The 17,182-nt window shown below is 48.8% G+C and overlaps 1 protein-coding gene across 2 annotated transcripts in view; it reads left to right on the top strand.

The window, feature by feature from the left end:
• St8sia5 (ST8 alpha-N-acetyl-neuraminide alpha-2,8-sialyltransferase 5) overlaps window positions 1-6,004 on the top strand; it is a 63,304-nt gene extending 57,300 nt beyond the window's left edge. For both annotated transcript variants that reach the window (XM_055622694.1, XM_055622695.1), the window contains 3 exons: window positions 336-448; window positions 3,183-3,275; window positions 4,542-6,004. In XM_055622694.1, the coding sequence (XP_055478669.1) occupies window positions 336-448; window positions 3,183-3,275; window positions 4,542-5,010 (675 nt within the window). In that variant the 3' untranslated portion in view covers window positions 5,011-6,004. The remainder of the gene's footprint in view (window positions 1-335; window positions 449-3,182; window positions 3,276-4,541) is intronic.
• The last annotated feature ends 11,178 nt before the right edge of the window (window positions 6,005-17,182 follow it).

Here is a 17,182-nt window from a genome sequence, read left to right on the forward strand (position 1 = left end):
TTTTGGTTGAGCCCCCGATGCAGTGAGGCTTCCTGTGGGGAGCGGTTGACTAGCCGGCAGGTGCTGGGGGCAAAGCGGCCCTGCCGACTCCTTGGTGTCAGAAATGGGAGGAAGAGCCACTGAATGCAGCCAGTCCCTCCTTCCCTCTTCTCCTCTGTCAGTTGAGTTCCCCTTTCTCTCACATTTCAGACAAAGCTGCCTCAATGGGTAGAGCTCATGGAGGGGACCTTTTTTGCTTTTTTTTTTTTTTTTTTTTTTTTTTTTTTTGGCAGAGGTTAAGTCTCAGATGAAGGTGGGGTGGCACTGGCTGTGACACCATCCATGTTCCTCTCCAGGAAATGCCCTACTACCGATCTCAGTTTAAGAAGTGTGCTGTGGTGGGCAATGGAGGCATCTTGAAGAACAGCGGCTGCGGGAAGGAGATCAACAGTGCTGACTTTGTCTTCCGGTAAGGGAGCGCCTCCGTGGCTCTCCTCTCTGAGCCCTTCCCGCATGTGTGTCACCGTCCGTGCGCTCTGCTTAAGCATATGTTCATGAGTCAGGGACCTCTTACACCTCTAGCCCTATACATTAATGCAGGTTGTCGGACTCTGGGATTCTAGTTTCTAGTTTTCAAAATGGAGGCGGGGGCAGGGCATGTGAAAAGCAAGGGGCATTCTGGATGGGAGGCCCTAAGACTAACAGCCCGGTAGAGCTGACAGTGAACACAGACCACCCCTCTCAACCCCAGTCCCCTGCTACCTACATGGGTTGTCCCTTTCTGCAAACGTTGGTGGAAGGAGGACTTCACCCACGCTCTGACTGAGCTGGACAGGAATCTTTGCATTTCTCCTTTCTTATGTGGCATGCCTTTCTTTTCACATGGGGATCCTCACTCTCTACTCAGCCCAGGCAAGGGATTAAAAATGAGAGCTTCAAGGGCTGGAGAGATGGCTCAGCAGTGAAGAGCACCAGCTGCCTTTTGCCATTTCCTTTCCTGGCTGCCCCCACCTGCACCCTTCTCCGGGCTTCTATAGAATGTGGTGTCACTCACAGGTGACATTTGACACCTGTCAACTAGGTTGTCTATCTAAAGGGGACTGGAACTCAATCCTCCAGACTGGGAAGGCCCAGAAGACATGCCCTTCACTAATCCTGTAAGGTGCAAACTGGTGAGTGGGACACCAACACATGTGAAGAGTCTTGTTGCCTTTTTTTTCCTAGACCTTAAGTTTGGAGACACTGCTGCTCGGTGGGTTGAATTAAATGCAATGGGATTGATTGGGCCTCAGAGTAGCAGGAGCCAGGTGGCAGTGCTGAACTGCCAAAGGCAAGGCAATCGTAGTTGTCGCGAAGGGCAGCACCCACAATGCAATGCCGTAATGGCCGACCCCATAGAGGGCAGCAGAGGAAACTCATCTTTAAAGTGAAATGACTTGCATGGACTTCTGGAACTGGGTAGTCAATCATGGTGTTTCTGGGAATGAAATAGATAAGAAGCCTACTGCATTTTTGTTTGATCTATATGAGCAAAAAAAATTTCTCAAACATATAAGAGAAAGGCTGCATTGGAGTACAGCAAAAAATAATCTCAGCCAGTGAACCAGTTTCCAGACTTGAGCCATTTGTTGACCCAGAGCCCCTTGAATGAAGAGCAGGCCAGGTTCCCCTGAGGAAGGACCTTGATAAAACACCTAAGTGTTTGATGTTAGCCTTTCTCTCACCCCCAGATTTTCAGGGTCCATGGGATAGTAATGCTGATTTGGGGAGACCCCGAAGGACATTACATGAAGAAGTTGGCACAGTGTTTTCTTGGGTCACCCTTAGATCCAATCACTAAGGCTATATGGACCACAGCATGGAAGCCATTGTAATATGTAATATATAACATATAATATTATACATTATATATATTTTATACATTATATATGTATATATTATATGTACATATTATATATGTTACATTATATATTACTATAATATATAGTATGTATTATATATAATATAAAGAGAATATGATGTGACAAGGAAAGTGTATTATTCTAGCATATATATATATACATATATGTATATGTATACACACACACAAACACACAAATAGATGTGCTTGGGATTTCCCTGGATCCACCTGGTTAATCCAGAATTGCCTCCCCATCTCAGATCCTTAGCACAATCTCAGCTGCAGTGTCCTTCCTGCCAATTAAGGCACAAGCTCCCAGTTTCAGAGGTTAGGATTTGGGTGCTTCGGCGACCCCACTCTGCTTACCTCAGGGTCTTTCTGCAGCTCACACTGCACACACTTCTGCAGGTTGTACCTCAGCACTGCATTTCCAAATGGAGTTTTGGACTATCCCACAGGCATTTGGTCCTTCTGCCAGCTGACTCTTGTTAATTCCTGCCCTCAGCTCAGGCATTGCTTCCTCAGAGAAGTCCTGAGTCCCCAGAGAAGGCGTGGCTCCCACATCTCTTTGATCCCATACCCTTACAGAGGCCCAGGAATTACCACAGCTTTCTCAGATTAATTTATTATTCATTTTGTATCCCTGCTGTAGCCCCCTCTCTCATCTTCTCCCAATCCTACCCTTCCTCCCTCACCTCCTCCCAGTCCCATCCTTCCTCCCTTTTTCCTCCCTATGCTCATCCCCTAGTCCCCTAGTCCACTGATAGGGGAGGTCCTCCTCCCTGACCCTAGCTTATCAGGTCTCATCAGGACTGGCTGCATTGTTCCACTCTGTGACCTGGCAAGGCTGCTTCCTCCTCAGAGGGAGGTGATCAAAGAGCCAGCCACTGAGTTCATGTCAGAGACAGTCCCTGTTCCCCTTACGAGGGACCCCACTTGGAGACTGAGCTGCCATGGGCTATATCTGTGCAGGATTCTAGGTTATCTCCATGCATGGTTCTTGGTTGGCACATCGGTCTCTGCACCCCTCCCCCCCCGACAGCTGTTAAGGATGTGTTTTTGATGATAGTTTCAGAAAATATCTCCATGGTTGTAACTTGGAGAGACTAAGGATAGAACTTTTTGCTATTGTGTTTGTGACACAGAGCAGAAAGGACATTTGTCTTAGCCAGCCACAGAGGTCCTGCCCTGCTGGTGGCCTCTACCTCTTTCTGACCTGTAAGCACATCCTTTCCTTCCCCTTCCTCTCCCAGCCCCCTGCAGGTGACCGACCAACTAACTATTCGAGGTTGTCTCTCTGCAGGTGCAACCTGCCCCCCATCTCAGGGATGTATGCCACAGATGTGGGAGAGAAGACAGATGTAGTCACTGTGAATCCCAGCATCATAATTGACAGGTCAGTGGGCCTCTTTCTAGAGCTGACTTTGCCAGTCACTTGCAAACACTGGGCACTGAGGATATGGTTGGAAATGGTTGAGACCTGTCGGCTGTCTACAAGAAGCATCATTGGGTGTCAAGGACTCAGCACAAACAAAGGGACTTAACACATCTTGTTGATTTTTACGTTAATTGCACGCTAAGCAACAGCATCTTTATATTTAGTTAAATAAAATATAACAATTATTTTTAATAACTTTCCTCATTTCTTGTTAATTTCCATACACAGGGCTTAAATTAGTTAGTTAGTTTATTTACTTATTTATTTTTGTAGGCAGTGCAGGTCTGAGCAGTTGTTACCTGGAGGTGGTCAGGAACTCTGCAGGTGCTGGGAGCAGGCAGGGTCCAGGTCTCTGCGAGGGCTGCTCAGGCGAAGATCTCTGTTCTTACCTGGCTCCACACTGTCAATCTGCCTGAGAGAGCTGCCGGATGTGTTGAAATCCCTGCACATAGTCAGCCTGGCCAGAGGGTGGATAAGAGGGACAAGGGGGAAGAGGGTGGAGTTGCCAAATTACATCAGGTGCCAACAGCCAGGAGCCTTCAGAGAACAGAGAGAGCAGCAGAGGGAGGGATGGTCACTGGGCAGAAGCCAAGATGCTAGGCAGGGGCCAGCCACATCAGGTGGCAAGATCAGACGGTCTCTCCCAATCTTAGGGAAAAGAGAACAGGGGAGCTGTGTGAGGCTTCACCTCCTAGACTAGCCTCTGTACCTTCCTTGGCTTCCCTTAGCCTCTATGCTGAACGCTGGTGTTTTCCTACAGCCATACACTAGCTATACAGCCCATACTGTCTCTTTTCCTGTGCCCATTAAAAAAAATAGCATCTTTGAGAAAGGTCACATTCCTGGGAGCCATGAGATGGCTCAGTGGGTAAAGGCTCACGCTGCACATTCTGATGAACTGAGTGCAATCCCCAGGGCCCACATGATGGAAAGAGAGAACCGACTCTGGCAGGATGTCCTCCGACCTTCACACTAGCAACGTCATGTGTTCCCCCCTCCGTGAATAAACAAACAAACAAGTAGACAAGGAAAGGAAGGACAGGAGAGAGGCAGAAGTGGGGAGGTCAGAAGGCCCTGTCAGTCCTGTGTGGGAGAAGGGGTGAAAGGTAGGAGTTGAGGGGTTGGAGATGGGATGCTCGTGTGAGGCTGGGGCTGGGGGCTGGGGTGGGGAGGGTGGGCTGCCAGCGCACGGGGCTTGCTGCTGCTCACTTTGCCACCCTGCAGGTTCCACAAGCTGGAGAAGTGGCGGCGGCCCTTCTTCAGCGTGCTGCAGAGGTACGAGAACGCCTCGGTGCTGCTGCCGGCGTTCTACAACGAACGCAACACGCTCGTGTCCTTCCGCGTCAAGTACATGCTGGACGACTTCCAGTCGCAGCAGCGGGTCTACTTCTTCCACCCGCAGTACCTGTCCAACGTGTCGCGCTACTGGCTCAGCCTGGGCGTGCGCGCGCGGCGCATCAGCACCGGCCTCATCCTGGTCACCGCGGCCCTGGAGCTCTGCGAGGAGGTGCACCTGTTCGGCTTCTGGGCCTTCCCCATGAACCCCTCTGGCTTCCACATCACGCACCACTACTACGACAACGTCAAGCCCAAGCCTGGCTTCCACGCCATGCCCTCGGAGATCTTCGCCTTCCTGCGCATGCACAGCCGTGGCGTCCTCCGCGTGCATACAGGCGCCTGCAGTTGCTGCTGAGAGACAGGCCACCGCGGCTGCCTCAGCTCCCCCCTCCTCCCTGAAGGGTCCCCTGGCCCTGCCATTCCGGCTGCCATCAACTCCCTAAGGATTTGTGTCTGCGTCCTGGGGGAGGGAGGCAGGGATTGAGTCCGTGCAAAGTCAGCTCTGTCCTAAGCCTCTACTCTGTGCCTCCATTTAGCTGCTGGGCCACTCTCCGAGGACAGGGGCCTAATAAGCACATTTCCTCTCAGTTTCGACTTCCCAGAGAACATGAACTGTAGTGGCCTGCTTGCAGCTAATAGGCTAGCGGGTGACACCTTCGCTTAACAGGAGAGAGCACGGGTCCAGGTCTCATCCAGACCTTGGGCAGTCCAAGGTTCACACCCGGGACTCAGCCGGCGAATCACCATCTAGAATCTCAGGGCTCAGAAGCCAGCCCTTCCAGGGACCAAACAGTGGCTGAGTGTTCTGGTCACACCACCTGGCTGAGCTCAAAAGGCTTCAGGGATATCTAATCAAGGCCAGTGTTAGCATCTCCCCAAGACTCCGGGAGCTGAGAGCCACGCCCCTTAAAACAATCCTTGGACACACACAGCCTTGGTGCCTCAAGGTTCCAGCCCGAATTTAACCTTTGACAAGAAGGAAATAAACCAGACCAGCCATTTGCACTAAGATCTTCAAGCCAATGTTATCGACTCAATAAGTGCTTAGCAATTTGCTTCCTGTTCTGTCTCCCAGTTTTCAGTTCCATTTTAATCAGGAGTTATTTATAAAGATCTGTTCCTCTTCATGTCCCTGAATACAGCAGAATCTTGGTAAACTGTGTTCCTGAATAGAAATCAGCAGCTGTAATGCGCCTTGTCACATGAGCCTAGTGGATGGCAGCTAGCTGGGGCTTTGACACGAGCATCCCTGCTGTTTCTGTTGTGAAGGTGACACAGCCAGGGCACTTGCCTGCCGTGTGCAGACACAGGGATTCACTAAGTCTGGGGCTAGGGAAGTCAGCAGTGCCTGGGGAAATCAGCAGTGCCGAGGCTGAGAGGTTCTCATGTCATCAGCATCTGCAATCCCTCCCCGTTTCTTCCTCCTATGTGTTTTCACCCCTTAGGGTGGAAATTAAGAGATGGTGCCTAAAGATCGCTTGGTGAACTGCCTCGTGGGGTTGTGGAATGTCTGTGTGGGGAGGACTTGAGCCTGCATGCCCTCCCTCTGACTCTTTCCCTCTCTCCATCCTCTTTCTCTCTCCTCTTTCCTCCTACCTTTCTTCCCTCCCTTCTTGAGACATCTCTAAAAAGCCTGTGCTGATCTGGTCTGTGGTTGGGCTGGGGAGGACTCCTTTACAGAGACTCGAGGAATCATGAAAACCCTCCCCCTCCCCTGTGAGGAATCATGAAAACACTCCCCCTCCCCTGTAGGTGTTCCACCTGACCTCACTTTGCAGGTAACAGCCCAGGCCTGGCTGAGAAAGACAGGAGAGAGCTGGTCCAGAGGTTTCTGACCAGCTCAAACTCCCACCTCTGACTTTTCTGAGCCTGTGTGCTCAGGAGCTCAGTCCACACACATATGTCTGGACGCTGTCTTTCTGAGCTCTGATGACTGGGAGACACCTAGAAGGCCCCCCTCAGTCTGCAGGGATGTGGGGTTATGGAGCAGCTGCCGAAGCAAATGGGGCAGCACGCTTGGGTAAAACAGGAGCCACCACATAAGGACAGAGGTGCTCGTGGCTTTCTGGGCTCGGCTATTTCTGCCAAGGGGGGGGGGGTGGTTCTGAGAATGATCTCGGATTCATAGTCAGTGAGATTTACAGCCAGTGTTCACAGCTAACTGAACCAAGGAAGTCAGAACTAGAAGGTTTCATAAAGACAGACTTGTTCCACTTAAGGAGACAGACCTCGAGTAAAGAAGTAACTTCAGTGGTCAGACTGTGTGTCTGCCAGCAAGAAAGCCCTCTACCTGGGAAATAGGTGGACAAGAGCCTGGCAAGACATCAGGGTCTCTCTCCCTAGTTGAGGGTGCTTAGACCCTGCCCTAGCCGAGCCCTCGCAGGGGCTGGGGATGGCACATCCAGATCCATGCCATGCTCATGGATGAGGGAGTTAGGATACCCTCTTAGCTTATGGTGTTACTTCTGCCTCCTGTGTTGGCAGGGCAGGTCCCGCCTGTCCCTCAAGATGTCAGCTTCCTCATCTCTTCAGTTAGAGGCTTAGAAAGGAGTTGTAGGGTCTCCACAGTGACTGCCGAGGGACAAGCATGATGTGTGGATCTCAGTCGTAGTAGTATTTGCTATTAAAACTGCTGTTTCACTGTGGCAGGCCCTGCTCTGATCATTTTTCCCATTATCACAGTATCACATCATCACTACAAGACCCCTTCAGGTAAAGAGGCTATTACTGTACAGGTGAGAGGCTGAGGCATAGGACCCAGGCACTCTCTCACGGCCAGGCCTCCTGTTGAGGGCTCTGTAGAACTTCACAGACTACCCTCCAAGCCTGGAGTCCAGCTCTGTTTGCTGGTGCCTCTCGCCAGCCCTGACACCTGAAACAGGTTTGGTGCCTGGCACACTGTTGCCCTGGAGAAGAACTAAGGCCACCTCTACATTTGGGTGCAAGGAGAGATACTTGGAAATGGTCCATGTTAAGTGACAACATGAGTGACTTGCCCTGGGGCACATGCCAAGCCAGAGGCTCACCTGAGACTCACCCAGTTTCCTTCGTGCTTTCTAAAGCAGTCAGTATGTGTAGCATTTATCAAAGGCCCGAAGGGACATGGGTCTTGATTCTGGTACTCCTCTGCCTCTGTTCCTTCACATGGTGCAGGATAGCAGTTAAATTCTAATTTAAGGATGTCAGTTTTGCATGAACCAAGCAGCTACTCTGTGTTCCTATGTACTAAATGCATTTTTAGGCTCAAAAGGTAGCGGCAGCAGCAGCAACAGCAGCAAGTGGGTGACTCAGTGCTTAGGCAGGCAGAAAGAAGGAAGCTCAAGGTCAGGCTGGCTTCTAGAACCTTCCGGTGATGCTGCTCCTGCATCTTTGCCAAGTCTCTGAGAGGCATGAACCACCCTAGATGTTGCTGAGTCTGGGAGGGAAGCAGAGGCTGCAGGGCTTCCTGCTGACTACAGCCACGCTTTACTGTGTGTTACCGTATGCGATGTATGTCCATTGTGCCAGGGCATATGCGATGATTGAAGCTGCCCATCTGGCACTTAAACGCGAGCAGTGATGCTGAAAGAAGCCTCTCTCAAACACTTAGAGAAAAATGATGTGTGGGAGGGCTCTCAAGACCATGTTTCCGTTTATCAGGGAGTGGAGGAGGAGGAGGAAGGATACACAAGTCAAACCTGAATCCTGAGCATTAGCAGCATAGCTGTTGCCAAAGAAGGCACTATGCTTTATCTCATCCTTGACAGCCATGTAGCATTTGACAAGCCTGGCTCCAAGTCCTCACGCTCTCTCCTGCTCTGTTGATTCCTGATATGGCCAAGCCTCTGAATGCCTCATCCTCCATGACACTTCCTCAGGGCTTTCTAACAGCAGAGCTCCTGCTGAAACCATTTCTCCTGACAGTCACCAATCCTTCCTGTCCTTACCTGCAGGCCAGACTTCCCCAGGAGCACCAGGGAAATGTCCACTGGGGCCTTCTGAGCTTTGGCCTTGCATGGTACCTCAGACCTCAGTCTGTCTGTCCCCTACTGACATAGGTAGAAGAGTCTGGACTCAGAGTTTCTCCCATAGTTTAGTAGACATGTGACTTTATGGAGCCTCTGAAGGCCCTGGAGGCTCTGATTCATCATCTAAAACAGACTAGGAACTCAGGCCATTGATGTTTCCAGGATCAAGTGACACAGTGTTGCACAATGCTTGGCACAGTACCAGCACAAACACACAGCGGGTATGCCCAGGTGCTCTGCTCAGATATCTTACTCTTCTCACTCCGTTTATTCATCCCAATTACAACAAATATTCCTTGAGTTCATTGCCTCCCTGTACTTGCCTCTGCCACTGCCATAACTCAGGAATTTTTGAGGGAGCTTCTTGTATTCCAAGAATTAGCATCTCAACAATACCTTTTGTGGGGTCCATTGCTTCCTGTACTGCAAAGTCCAAGTTTTTTTTTTAATTTAATTTTTATTTAGTTTTTAATCAAGCCATGTAGGCCATGTCACAGGATCTTTTTAGAGACCCTCTTGCCTCTGTGGGCCTCCCTTCTTTTGTTAGTCCTGTGCTTTTGTGCAAGATGCCCAGATACCTGGAATGGTCCCACCCTTCTGCCCCTCTTCTATCTGGTCACTTTTGCAAATGACATCAGGTTTGACGCCTGCCACATGCTCTATGGAGTGGGTCACAAACTCTTCACTCTGTGCTTCTGTGGCAAGCAGCACTGACTTCCATTAGGATGTCCTCAGAGCACACAGCTATGTCTCCTCAGACCCTCCATGGATGGGTTGTCTTTTCTCGAAGGGAATGCTCAGAACCGAGCTCTACTCTGTGCCCTGGTACTGACACAGAGCCACAAAGTAGTGTTAAGGGCACCCATGACTGGCTGTCTGTGCTCCTGGGACCTATAGTTGGAGCACTAAAGAATCAGAGACAGGATGACCATGACTTTGAGTCTCGTCTGGGCTGCATAGCAAGCTCAAGGCCTACCTGGGATGTTAGAGACCCTGTCTTAAATTTGAAGAATGAGCTTAAAGCAAAACTCAAGTGCCACTAATCTCTAGACCATTTTCTTCTTGCAAAACAAAAACTTGAAGCATGTGAAATGACAATGCACCCCACATCCCCCCGCCACCATGATCTGTGTTTTTCTCTTGGCATCAACTGCACTAAAGCCCTCATGTAAATGGAATTTGTCTGGAGACGTGGGGCCCTTTGCTGATAGCAAGTACAGATGAGCTGGTTTTGCCAGGAAGCTCAGTTGTCCTGGCTGACATGAGCTTAGTCACAGTAATTTGCTAGTTTGTTAGAAGTTTCTGTTTTTCCCTTCATAATGTCTTGTAAATATTTTTTTTTCCATTTCAAAGACAAAAGCGGAAAAATCATTACCATCACCTAACCTGGCTACAATAGCCAGAGATCAGTGACTGCCTCCTTCTAGCCAGGAGGTGGTTCTTTGCCATGGGGTTATTCAGCAGCTTTGGGGAAGGCATACTGTCTCCTCCAGAACTGTGGCTCTTAATCCTTGTGCTCATTAGGATTTCCTGAGGTTTGTGTAAAGTGATCCTGTTGTCTTACCTTGTTTTCCCAGAGGCAAGTGTAGTAGGCTTGAGGAAAGCTCCCAGGAGCCCTCAGATTTTCCCAAGATGTCGCCAGCATAGTAGTTGACAGTCACCTTGCTACGTTAGGCAGTGGCCTTGGCCTTGTCAGCTCACAGGGAGCATCCACAGAGATTTCTAAAATTCCTGGAGACTCCGCCCCATGATACTTCCACGTGGCAATGTCTGAGACGGGAACTGGGCTCCTAGGATTTCAAGCTCTCTGGTATCCTGGGACGAACTTGTGAAGCTGACCTAGGGATCCAGTTGGGGACCACTGTCCTGGATGGTTCTTTGGTTTGTGGCCCTTTTCTGTTGGAGTCTTCCTGTCTGTGGTGGGTGGATTGTTCTAGAAACATTTGATTTGAGCATGAGGCTTTTTAAAAGTACCATCCGTTTTTCTTTGTCTGTACATTTTGAACATCGGGGAAAAAATAAACACCCTGAGATATTTTTCAAGGCAAAGTAACAAATTTCTTTTTGGATTCAGAGCAGTATGTCTGAACTATGAACTCACCTACGTCTTGGATTGGGTGTATTTTGTAATTGGAACGAAGGGGCTAGCAATTCTGGAGCTTGGGACCCCTATAGAAGCCACTCTGTGGTTGGTGCTTTGATCAAACGCAAGCGTCACACCACACCCTCCAGCAGAGGGAGGACCTACCTGCCCACCTGGGTGACAGCCCGGCCTTCTGACTCAGGTCCATGCATCGGACCACCCACCACAATTGCCCCCCCCAAAAAAAACCATGGGAGGTGGCTCTAAGAGGTTATGCCTCAGCAATGAAGGCCACAGCACCCCACCTTCTTATACTCACCCTTTTCTCTCTGCATTTGGAAAGGTCCCAAGTTGCAAACAACTAGTCAGAAATAAGATTTGGGGCCTGGAGAGATGGATCAGAGGCTAAGAGCACTGGCTGCTCTTCCAAAGGTCCTAAGTTTGATTCCCAGCAACCACACGGTGACTCACAACCATCTATAATGTGATCTGGTGCCCTCTTCTGGTGGCAGGCACACATGCAGGCAAAATACTGTATAAATAATAAATAAATAAAACTTAAAAAAAAAAGAACTAAGATTTGCCTCAACTTATCACTTTGTCCAGATGCAAGGGCCTTGCTGTTCTTTCTGAAGATGTTCCCATGGCAACTTAGAAAACACACCCAGCCGCAAAGTTCACGAATACATGGAGATCCCGACAATTCACTGAGCAAAAGAACGGTTGCTTTTCCGTTGTAACTCCACTCTCTTACCCAGACTACTTACCAGACTGGTCCCTCAGCCCCAGATAGCCAAGGACTGGGGTGATGGAGAATGAGTTTTGAGCCTCTTAAATACATGCTGTAAACCCTTTCTCGAAGGCCGTTTTGCCAAAAGCAAGTCATCCATGACATTTGCTTTAATCTTGTATTCAATTCTGATGAGAATGGGTCTGGCTTCTAAAACAATAAGGATGGAAACAGGTGCTAGGCAAGGTAAGAAATGGCAGCTAACAGCCCACCAGCAAAGACCAAATCTATGAGGCTCAGAGGTCATCAGGTGACGCAGGCCTTTTGGTGGAGGAGCATGTACTTACGCTGTAATAAGCCCAAGGGCAAGGCAGTTCAGGTCTCTCCATCCTGGACATCCGCAGAGACAGAGACATGAAAACCTCCTAACAGGGCCAGAGACTCCACCTTAAAAAAAAAAAAAAGTCTAAGTCTTGGTGCTTAGGACATCACTCCTCAGATTTCTTGAAGTTCCTATAAGTGAAGTCGTTCTTACTATTCTCCATCTTTTCAGGCAAACAGAATAGAAGAGAAAAAAGAAGAGAGAGATAGATATAGAGAGAGAGGGAGGGAGAAAGAAAGAAAGAGAGAAACACCTCCATATTCAACCCCCAAAAGACCGTGTCCCCTGGCCCTGCCCCCTGGCCCTGCGTGAGGCCAGTACATCCTCTTCCTGCTCTATCCGCGCTGCTTGTGGCTTCCTTGCCACAAGGACACAGACGACAGGTGACAGAGCTTGAACCCAGCTTGGTGACTCAGGCCCTTATTGGTTTCTTCTTCTTTCCCTCCTCCTTCTTCTTGTGCAAGAGACTGAACCTAGGACCTCGTGTGTGTTGGGTACCATTCTCCCACTGAGCTGCACCCCTGACACTGGGTTAGTTTCTGGATTTAAGCAGGAGACTGTTCACAGCTGAACCTTTCTGCTTTCAAACTACATCTGCCATCCATTTTCTCATTGGCCTCGGCTACACTGTGGGAGGAGGCTAGGACTAGCCCAGGTCACTGGTGATGGAAGATTCTTATTGGATACCTGCACTTCCCCAAGGCATGGGGAGCTGGGGCAGGAGGAAGTGGCCAGTGTCCTCTTTAGCACCTATGGTGTCTTACTTGCTGGGGGAATTCAATGATCAGGTGATCCAGGCCTGGCCTTTATCTTTGCCTAGCATCTGATGGAGGCTGCTTTGATATTCACTGCATTCTGAAGACCAAGTCCAGTGCACCAGAACCAGCAGCCTGAGTGGCTGTACTCAGTGGGAAGAGGGTAGGCAGTTGAACATCAAGGCCACAGGCTGGAACAGAGCAAGGGCGTCGAAGGAGTGGACATGGATCCAGCCCTGCCACCCTCCTGCTGCGGCCATGCAGAGGAGGCTGTGGGTCCTGGGGGCAGCTCCTGCCATCTTCCCCAAAGCTAGCCAACTCATGCTCCTGCTGATTTCTGAACAAGGTCACTGTGACACAGCCAGCCTTCTCTGAGGCTGCTACATTTTGTACACACGATTTTAGGATGTGATATGAGCTTGGTGACCTGCAGATTCCCTTCTGGACCCGAGTGACCTTCCATTAGAAAGCCATATACTTATTGTCATATTTCCTGAACTGCAGAATAGTTTTTTTTAAAATGAATGCTCCATGTGGATTGGTTGGCAGTTCATCTGGAGCCATCACTGCTACCTCCCCTAAATAAAGCTAGGACAGATGCTGGGAACATTAGAGAAACTATGTAGGCCAGCCACTTGCCCTTGGGTACTTGTCTTCATGCCTGGTATGTCTTCCCAGGTGGTGATGACCGTTTCCCAGAGGAATCTGCAGGAGTCTGTCCCTAATAGATTGGGAGCACTGGTTTACCCTTGAGCAGCTGCTACCGATTCCCTGATCCATTCTTCTCTCCTTTGCATTTTTTCTCCAAGAGCCACAACACACTGTGTGGTACGGCTGAGTGTCCCCATTGGAGAGGCAGCATTTTCTGGGCCATGGGGAAGCATTTTGCCCCTGGCCCTGGAGAGAAATGGTGCTGCCATTTCTAAATTTTTGTTGTTGTGGGGAAAAGCCATTTGGAGACTTGCTCTAGCCTAAATTTTTGTTGTTGTGGGGAAATGGTTTCCCACAACTCTGACAACATAATTCTAGCTTCACATGGCTGCCCCTGAGTACTGATTCTGCAGTAAAGGCTGGGACCAGACCTAATAACATCATCAGCATGCTTTGTGTATGTCACTGTGTTTTAAGGACCTTAAATTTTTACCCAATAAAACCAGACAAATGGTTCATTTGGCAAAGACTGGCTGGGCCTGCACCTTTGTGCTCATATGTAGGTTGGGCTGGCTAAGTGTCTAGTATGGGAGGTTGTTGGCTGTTTTAAGGAGTCCGTGGACATGCTAGCACCTCTTAAAGCTTGTCAAAGGTACAAGGGGCTCAGGAGACCTGTTGGCATCTGACAGATGTATCTTGAATCTAGCCAAGGTAGGGCACAGGCTTACAGGACAGGCTGAACAGCAAATCAGGACAAAAAAAAATCAAGAAAATTATTACATTTGTTCCCTGAATCCTAGGCCTGACTTTAGGGCCTTTTAACAAATCAAGTTTGGCCACTTGTCCCACACATCTCATGAACATGTAATGATAAAAGGCAGGAAATGGGTTTTATTTTCAGCATAGCTATAGCAGGAAAAAAAAAGGAGGGGTCAACATTCTTCAAACAGCACCCTTAGGCTGGGGAGACAGTGCAGTGATTAAAGCACTTGTTGCTCTTGCAGACGACTAGGGTTCAATTCCTAGAACCCACATGGTGACCCCTAACCGTCTATAACCCTAGTTCTAGGAAATCCAATAGGCAATCAGTTGGTACACATACATGCACGCAGACAAACAATTCATATACATAAAATAAAATAAAATTCTTTGAAAAAGACAAAACCCTGTGTGTGGGTGATACTAACCTAAGTGTTGTATTAGCTACGCCCCTCCTTTATTTTATTTTATTTTTCTTTATCAAATGCCCTAGAGAAGCAATTTAAACAGTGGCTCACTGTTTAAGGGGATACAGTCCACAGTGGCAAGGAAGGCATGGTGGCTAGAGTGCTTTGTTCCTGGTGGGCTAGAGGGCATGGCAGTGGGTCTTTACATTTTGATGGACAAAACACAGAGAATGGAACCAGAAGCTGAGCCCTCAAAGGCTCATCTCCTGTGATCCACCTCTGCTGGCCAGGCCCATCTCCTAAAGTTTCTACAACCTCTGCAAACACATTCAGCTGGGAGCTAAGTGTCCCACATGAACCTGTGGGGAACATTTTACACTTAAATCACAAGAAATGATAGACTTGAGGGGGACGAGAGAGAAGCATGCAAAGCCAAACAGACTTAGGTGGACTGTGGTCTGGTTGAACATTACCACAGCTCTGGCTCTAGGGAAGCTGTGACCACTGTCATTGTCTAAGAGGGAAATTCTGTTCTCATCTTGAGTTGGTTCTGCTTAGGGGTGGGGAGCTGAAGGGGAAATGGCCCCCATAGGGGTGACTGTTCCCACTTAATGGCGGCAGTCTCATCATGGGTCATTGGCCTGCAAGGTCATTGTCCCTGAAATCCAAGGAGACCACAGGCTTAGGGCAATTGATAGGAACCTTTAGGTGCTATCCCAGGGGTCTGGGAACAAGATATTTTAAAGGTTGGCAGTAAAACTTCCTTGTCATTCTTGCGTTGATGCCTTCAGTCTTAAAAGGGGACGAGCCGGGCTAGGTAGGACTAACCAATTTCTATTGTTACAGACAGGCACTATTCCTTAAGTGGTGACCTTGGCTCCCTAGAGCTGAGCAGGGATCTGATTCAAAGGAGACAGACATGAAATGAAGGCAGAGATGCTAACTTCCCTCCTGCCTTCAGTTAACACACTGGACACTGCAGGTCCAGATGAAGAGACGGTGCCTTAGCAAGAGCTCCCTCTACATTCCTGTCATAGCACCAAACCTCACAGCTCTACCAATCTTTAAGCCAGTGTCCTCAAGCTTCCTAAAACTGTGACACTTTAACACAGTTCCGCACGTTGTAGTGACCTCCAGCCATCAAATCTTTTGTTGCGACGTCGTAACTAATTTTTCCGCCTTCATGAATTGTATATGTAACTGCTGCAGAGTGTCGGTTGTCACATCTGGAAGTTGTATTAGAAGTCTCCGAACACTGGTTACCCTCATAAAAATATGAAAGCAAAACTTCTTTCAATGCCAATTTCTTGAGTGCCTCTCTGATAGAATTACATAAAGATGTATTTTGGATTCATGCAAGCTACTTGGTCTGATGGGATGTAGCTTAGGATGGCCACCCCCCCCCCCTTGCCCCATTGGCCCTGGGGAAAGATGCTTTCCCTGTGAAAACTCCTAAGGGCTCACATTTCCCATGTTTCTCTGTCTTTAGATACCTGCTGTGGAACTGTCTCTGTTTTATATGTGTTGATCCAGGGGTTGGAATAGTCCTTTCCATGGTACCTAATGGTCACCTCATATCAGGGGCTCCAGAGTGAGAGATGATGGGGGAGGGATGAAAATCACTTCCAAATGGGCAGCCTCCTATGCAGACTATCCAGCCATTGGCTGACTTTCCAATGTGAATGTTCCTCACCTTCCTCACCCATCTCTTCAACCTGTTCCTTCTCCATCTATCCTCATCGCTTCTTCTTTGCAGCTGTTTAAGTCTGGCCTCCTGCTGAGGCTGAATCACAGATCACCTGCTGTCTTCCATCTTCCATTGAGGAAGGTCTTTTTCTCTCTAAGACAAATCTGGTGACAGTGGTTGGTAACAGATGTGTAAGTGTTTCATTATGACACAAGATGTTAAACACTCAAAGCATCATAGAACCCAAGGATGCTCTCTGAGGGTCTGACCCTCAGGTGTATGGGTCCCCCGTGGTAAGGTGTTGAGGGTGAGGACTGGAGGTGAGAAATAAAGAAGACGGACAGCTGGGACCAGGAGGTCTTGCATAAGCTGGTGTCTTATGCCAAGCAAGCTTATTAAGAAGGCTGGAGATACAAGCAAGCTTATCAGGGCTGGGGAGATGGCTCAGAGGTTAAGAGCACTGGCTGCTCTTCCAGAGGTCCTGAGTTCAATTTCCAGCAACCACATGGTAGCTCACAGCCATCTATAATGAGATCTGGTGCCCTCTTCTGGCGTGCAGGTGTATATGCAGATAGAACATTGTATACATAATAAATGTCTTAAAAAAAATAAGAAGTACAACATCTTATATTTGTATGGGGAGAATGGACCAAGCTCAGCAGAGAGCTAAATCAGACAGTGTTGGCAAAGGAAACAGAGGATTCCTCAGACACAGCTGCCTTAGGATTGATAACTGCAGCCCTTCAGTGAGGAAAGCTGTGTTCCCGGAAACCAAACTTCTTTGAGGCTCTTGCCCCATCCCTAGACCTTGCTGAGTCTGCTACTGGACTAGGACACAGAATCAGCATTTCCTTTGCTAGGATTTTTTTTTTTTTAATCAGGGCCCCTGAGAAAGCCTTGGATCAATCTGCCTTCCAATAAGGGTGAGACGTGGGCAGTATTTTATCATTTACCTGAGGAGGACAAAACACCATTGCACTTCTATAAGAGGAGGGTGTATTAGTTACCACAACAGCTGACAGGAACACTTTTTAAAAGGGGGAGAGTCACGTTAGCTCACAGTTTC

The sequence above is a fragment of the Psammomys obesus genome, unplaced genomic scaffold (genome assembly GCF_907164565.1).
Source record: "Psammomys obesus unplaced genomic scaffold, mPsaObe1.curated_primary_1811, whole genome shotgun sequence".
In the NCBI taxonomy this organism is placed as follows: Eukaryota; Metazoa; Chordata; class Mammalia; order Rodentia; family Muridae; genus Psammomys; species Psammomys obesus.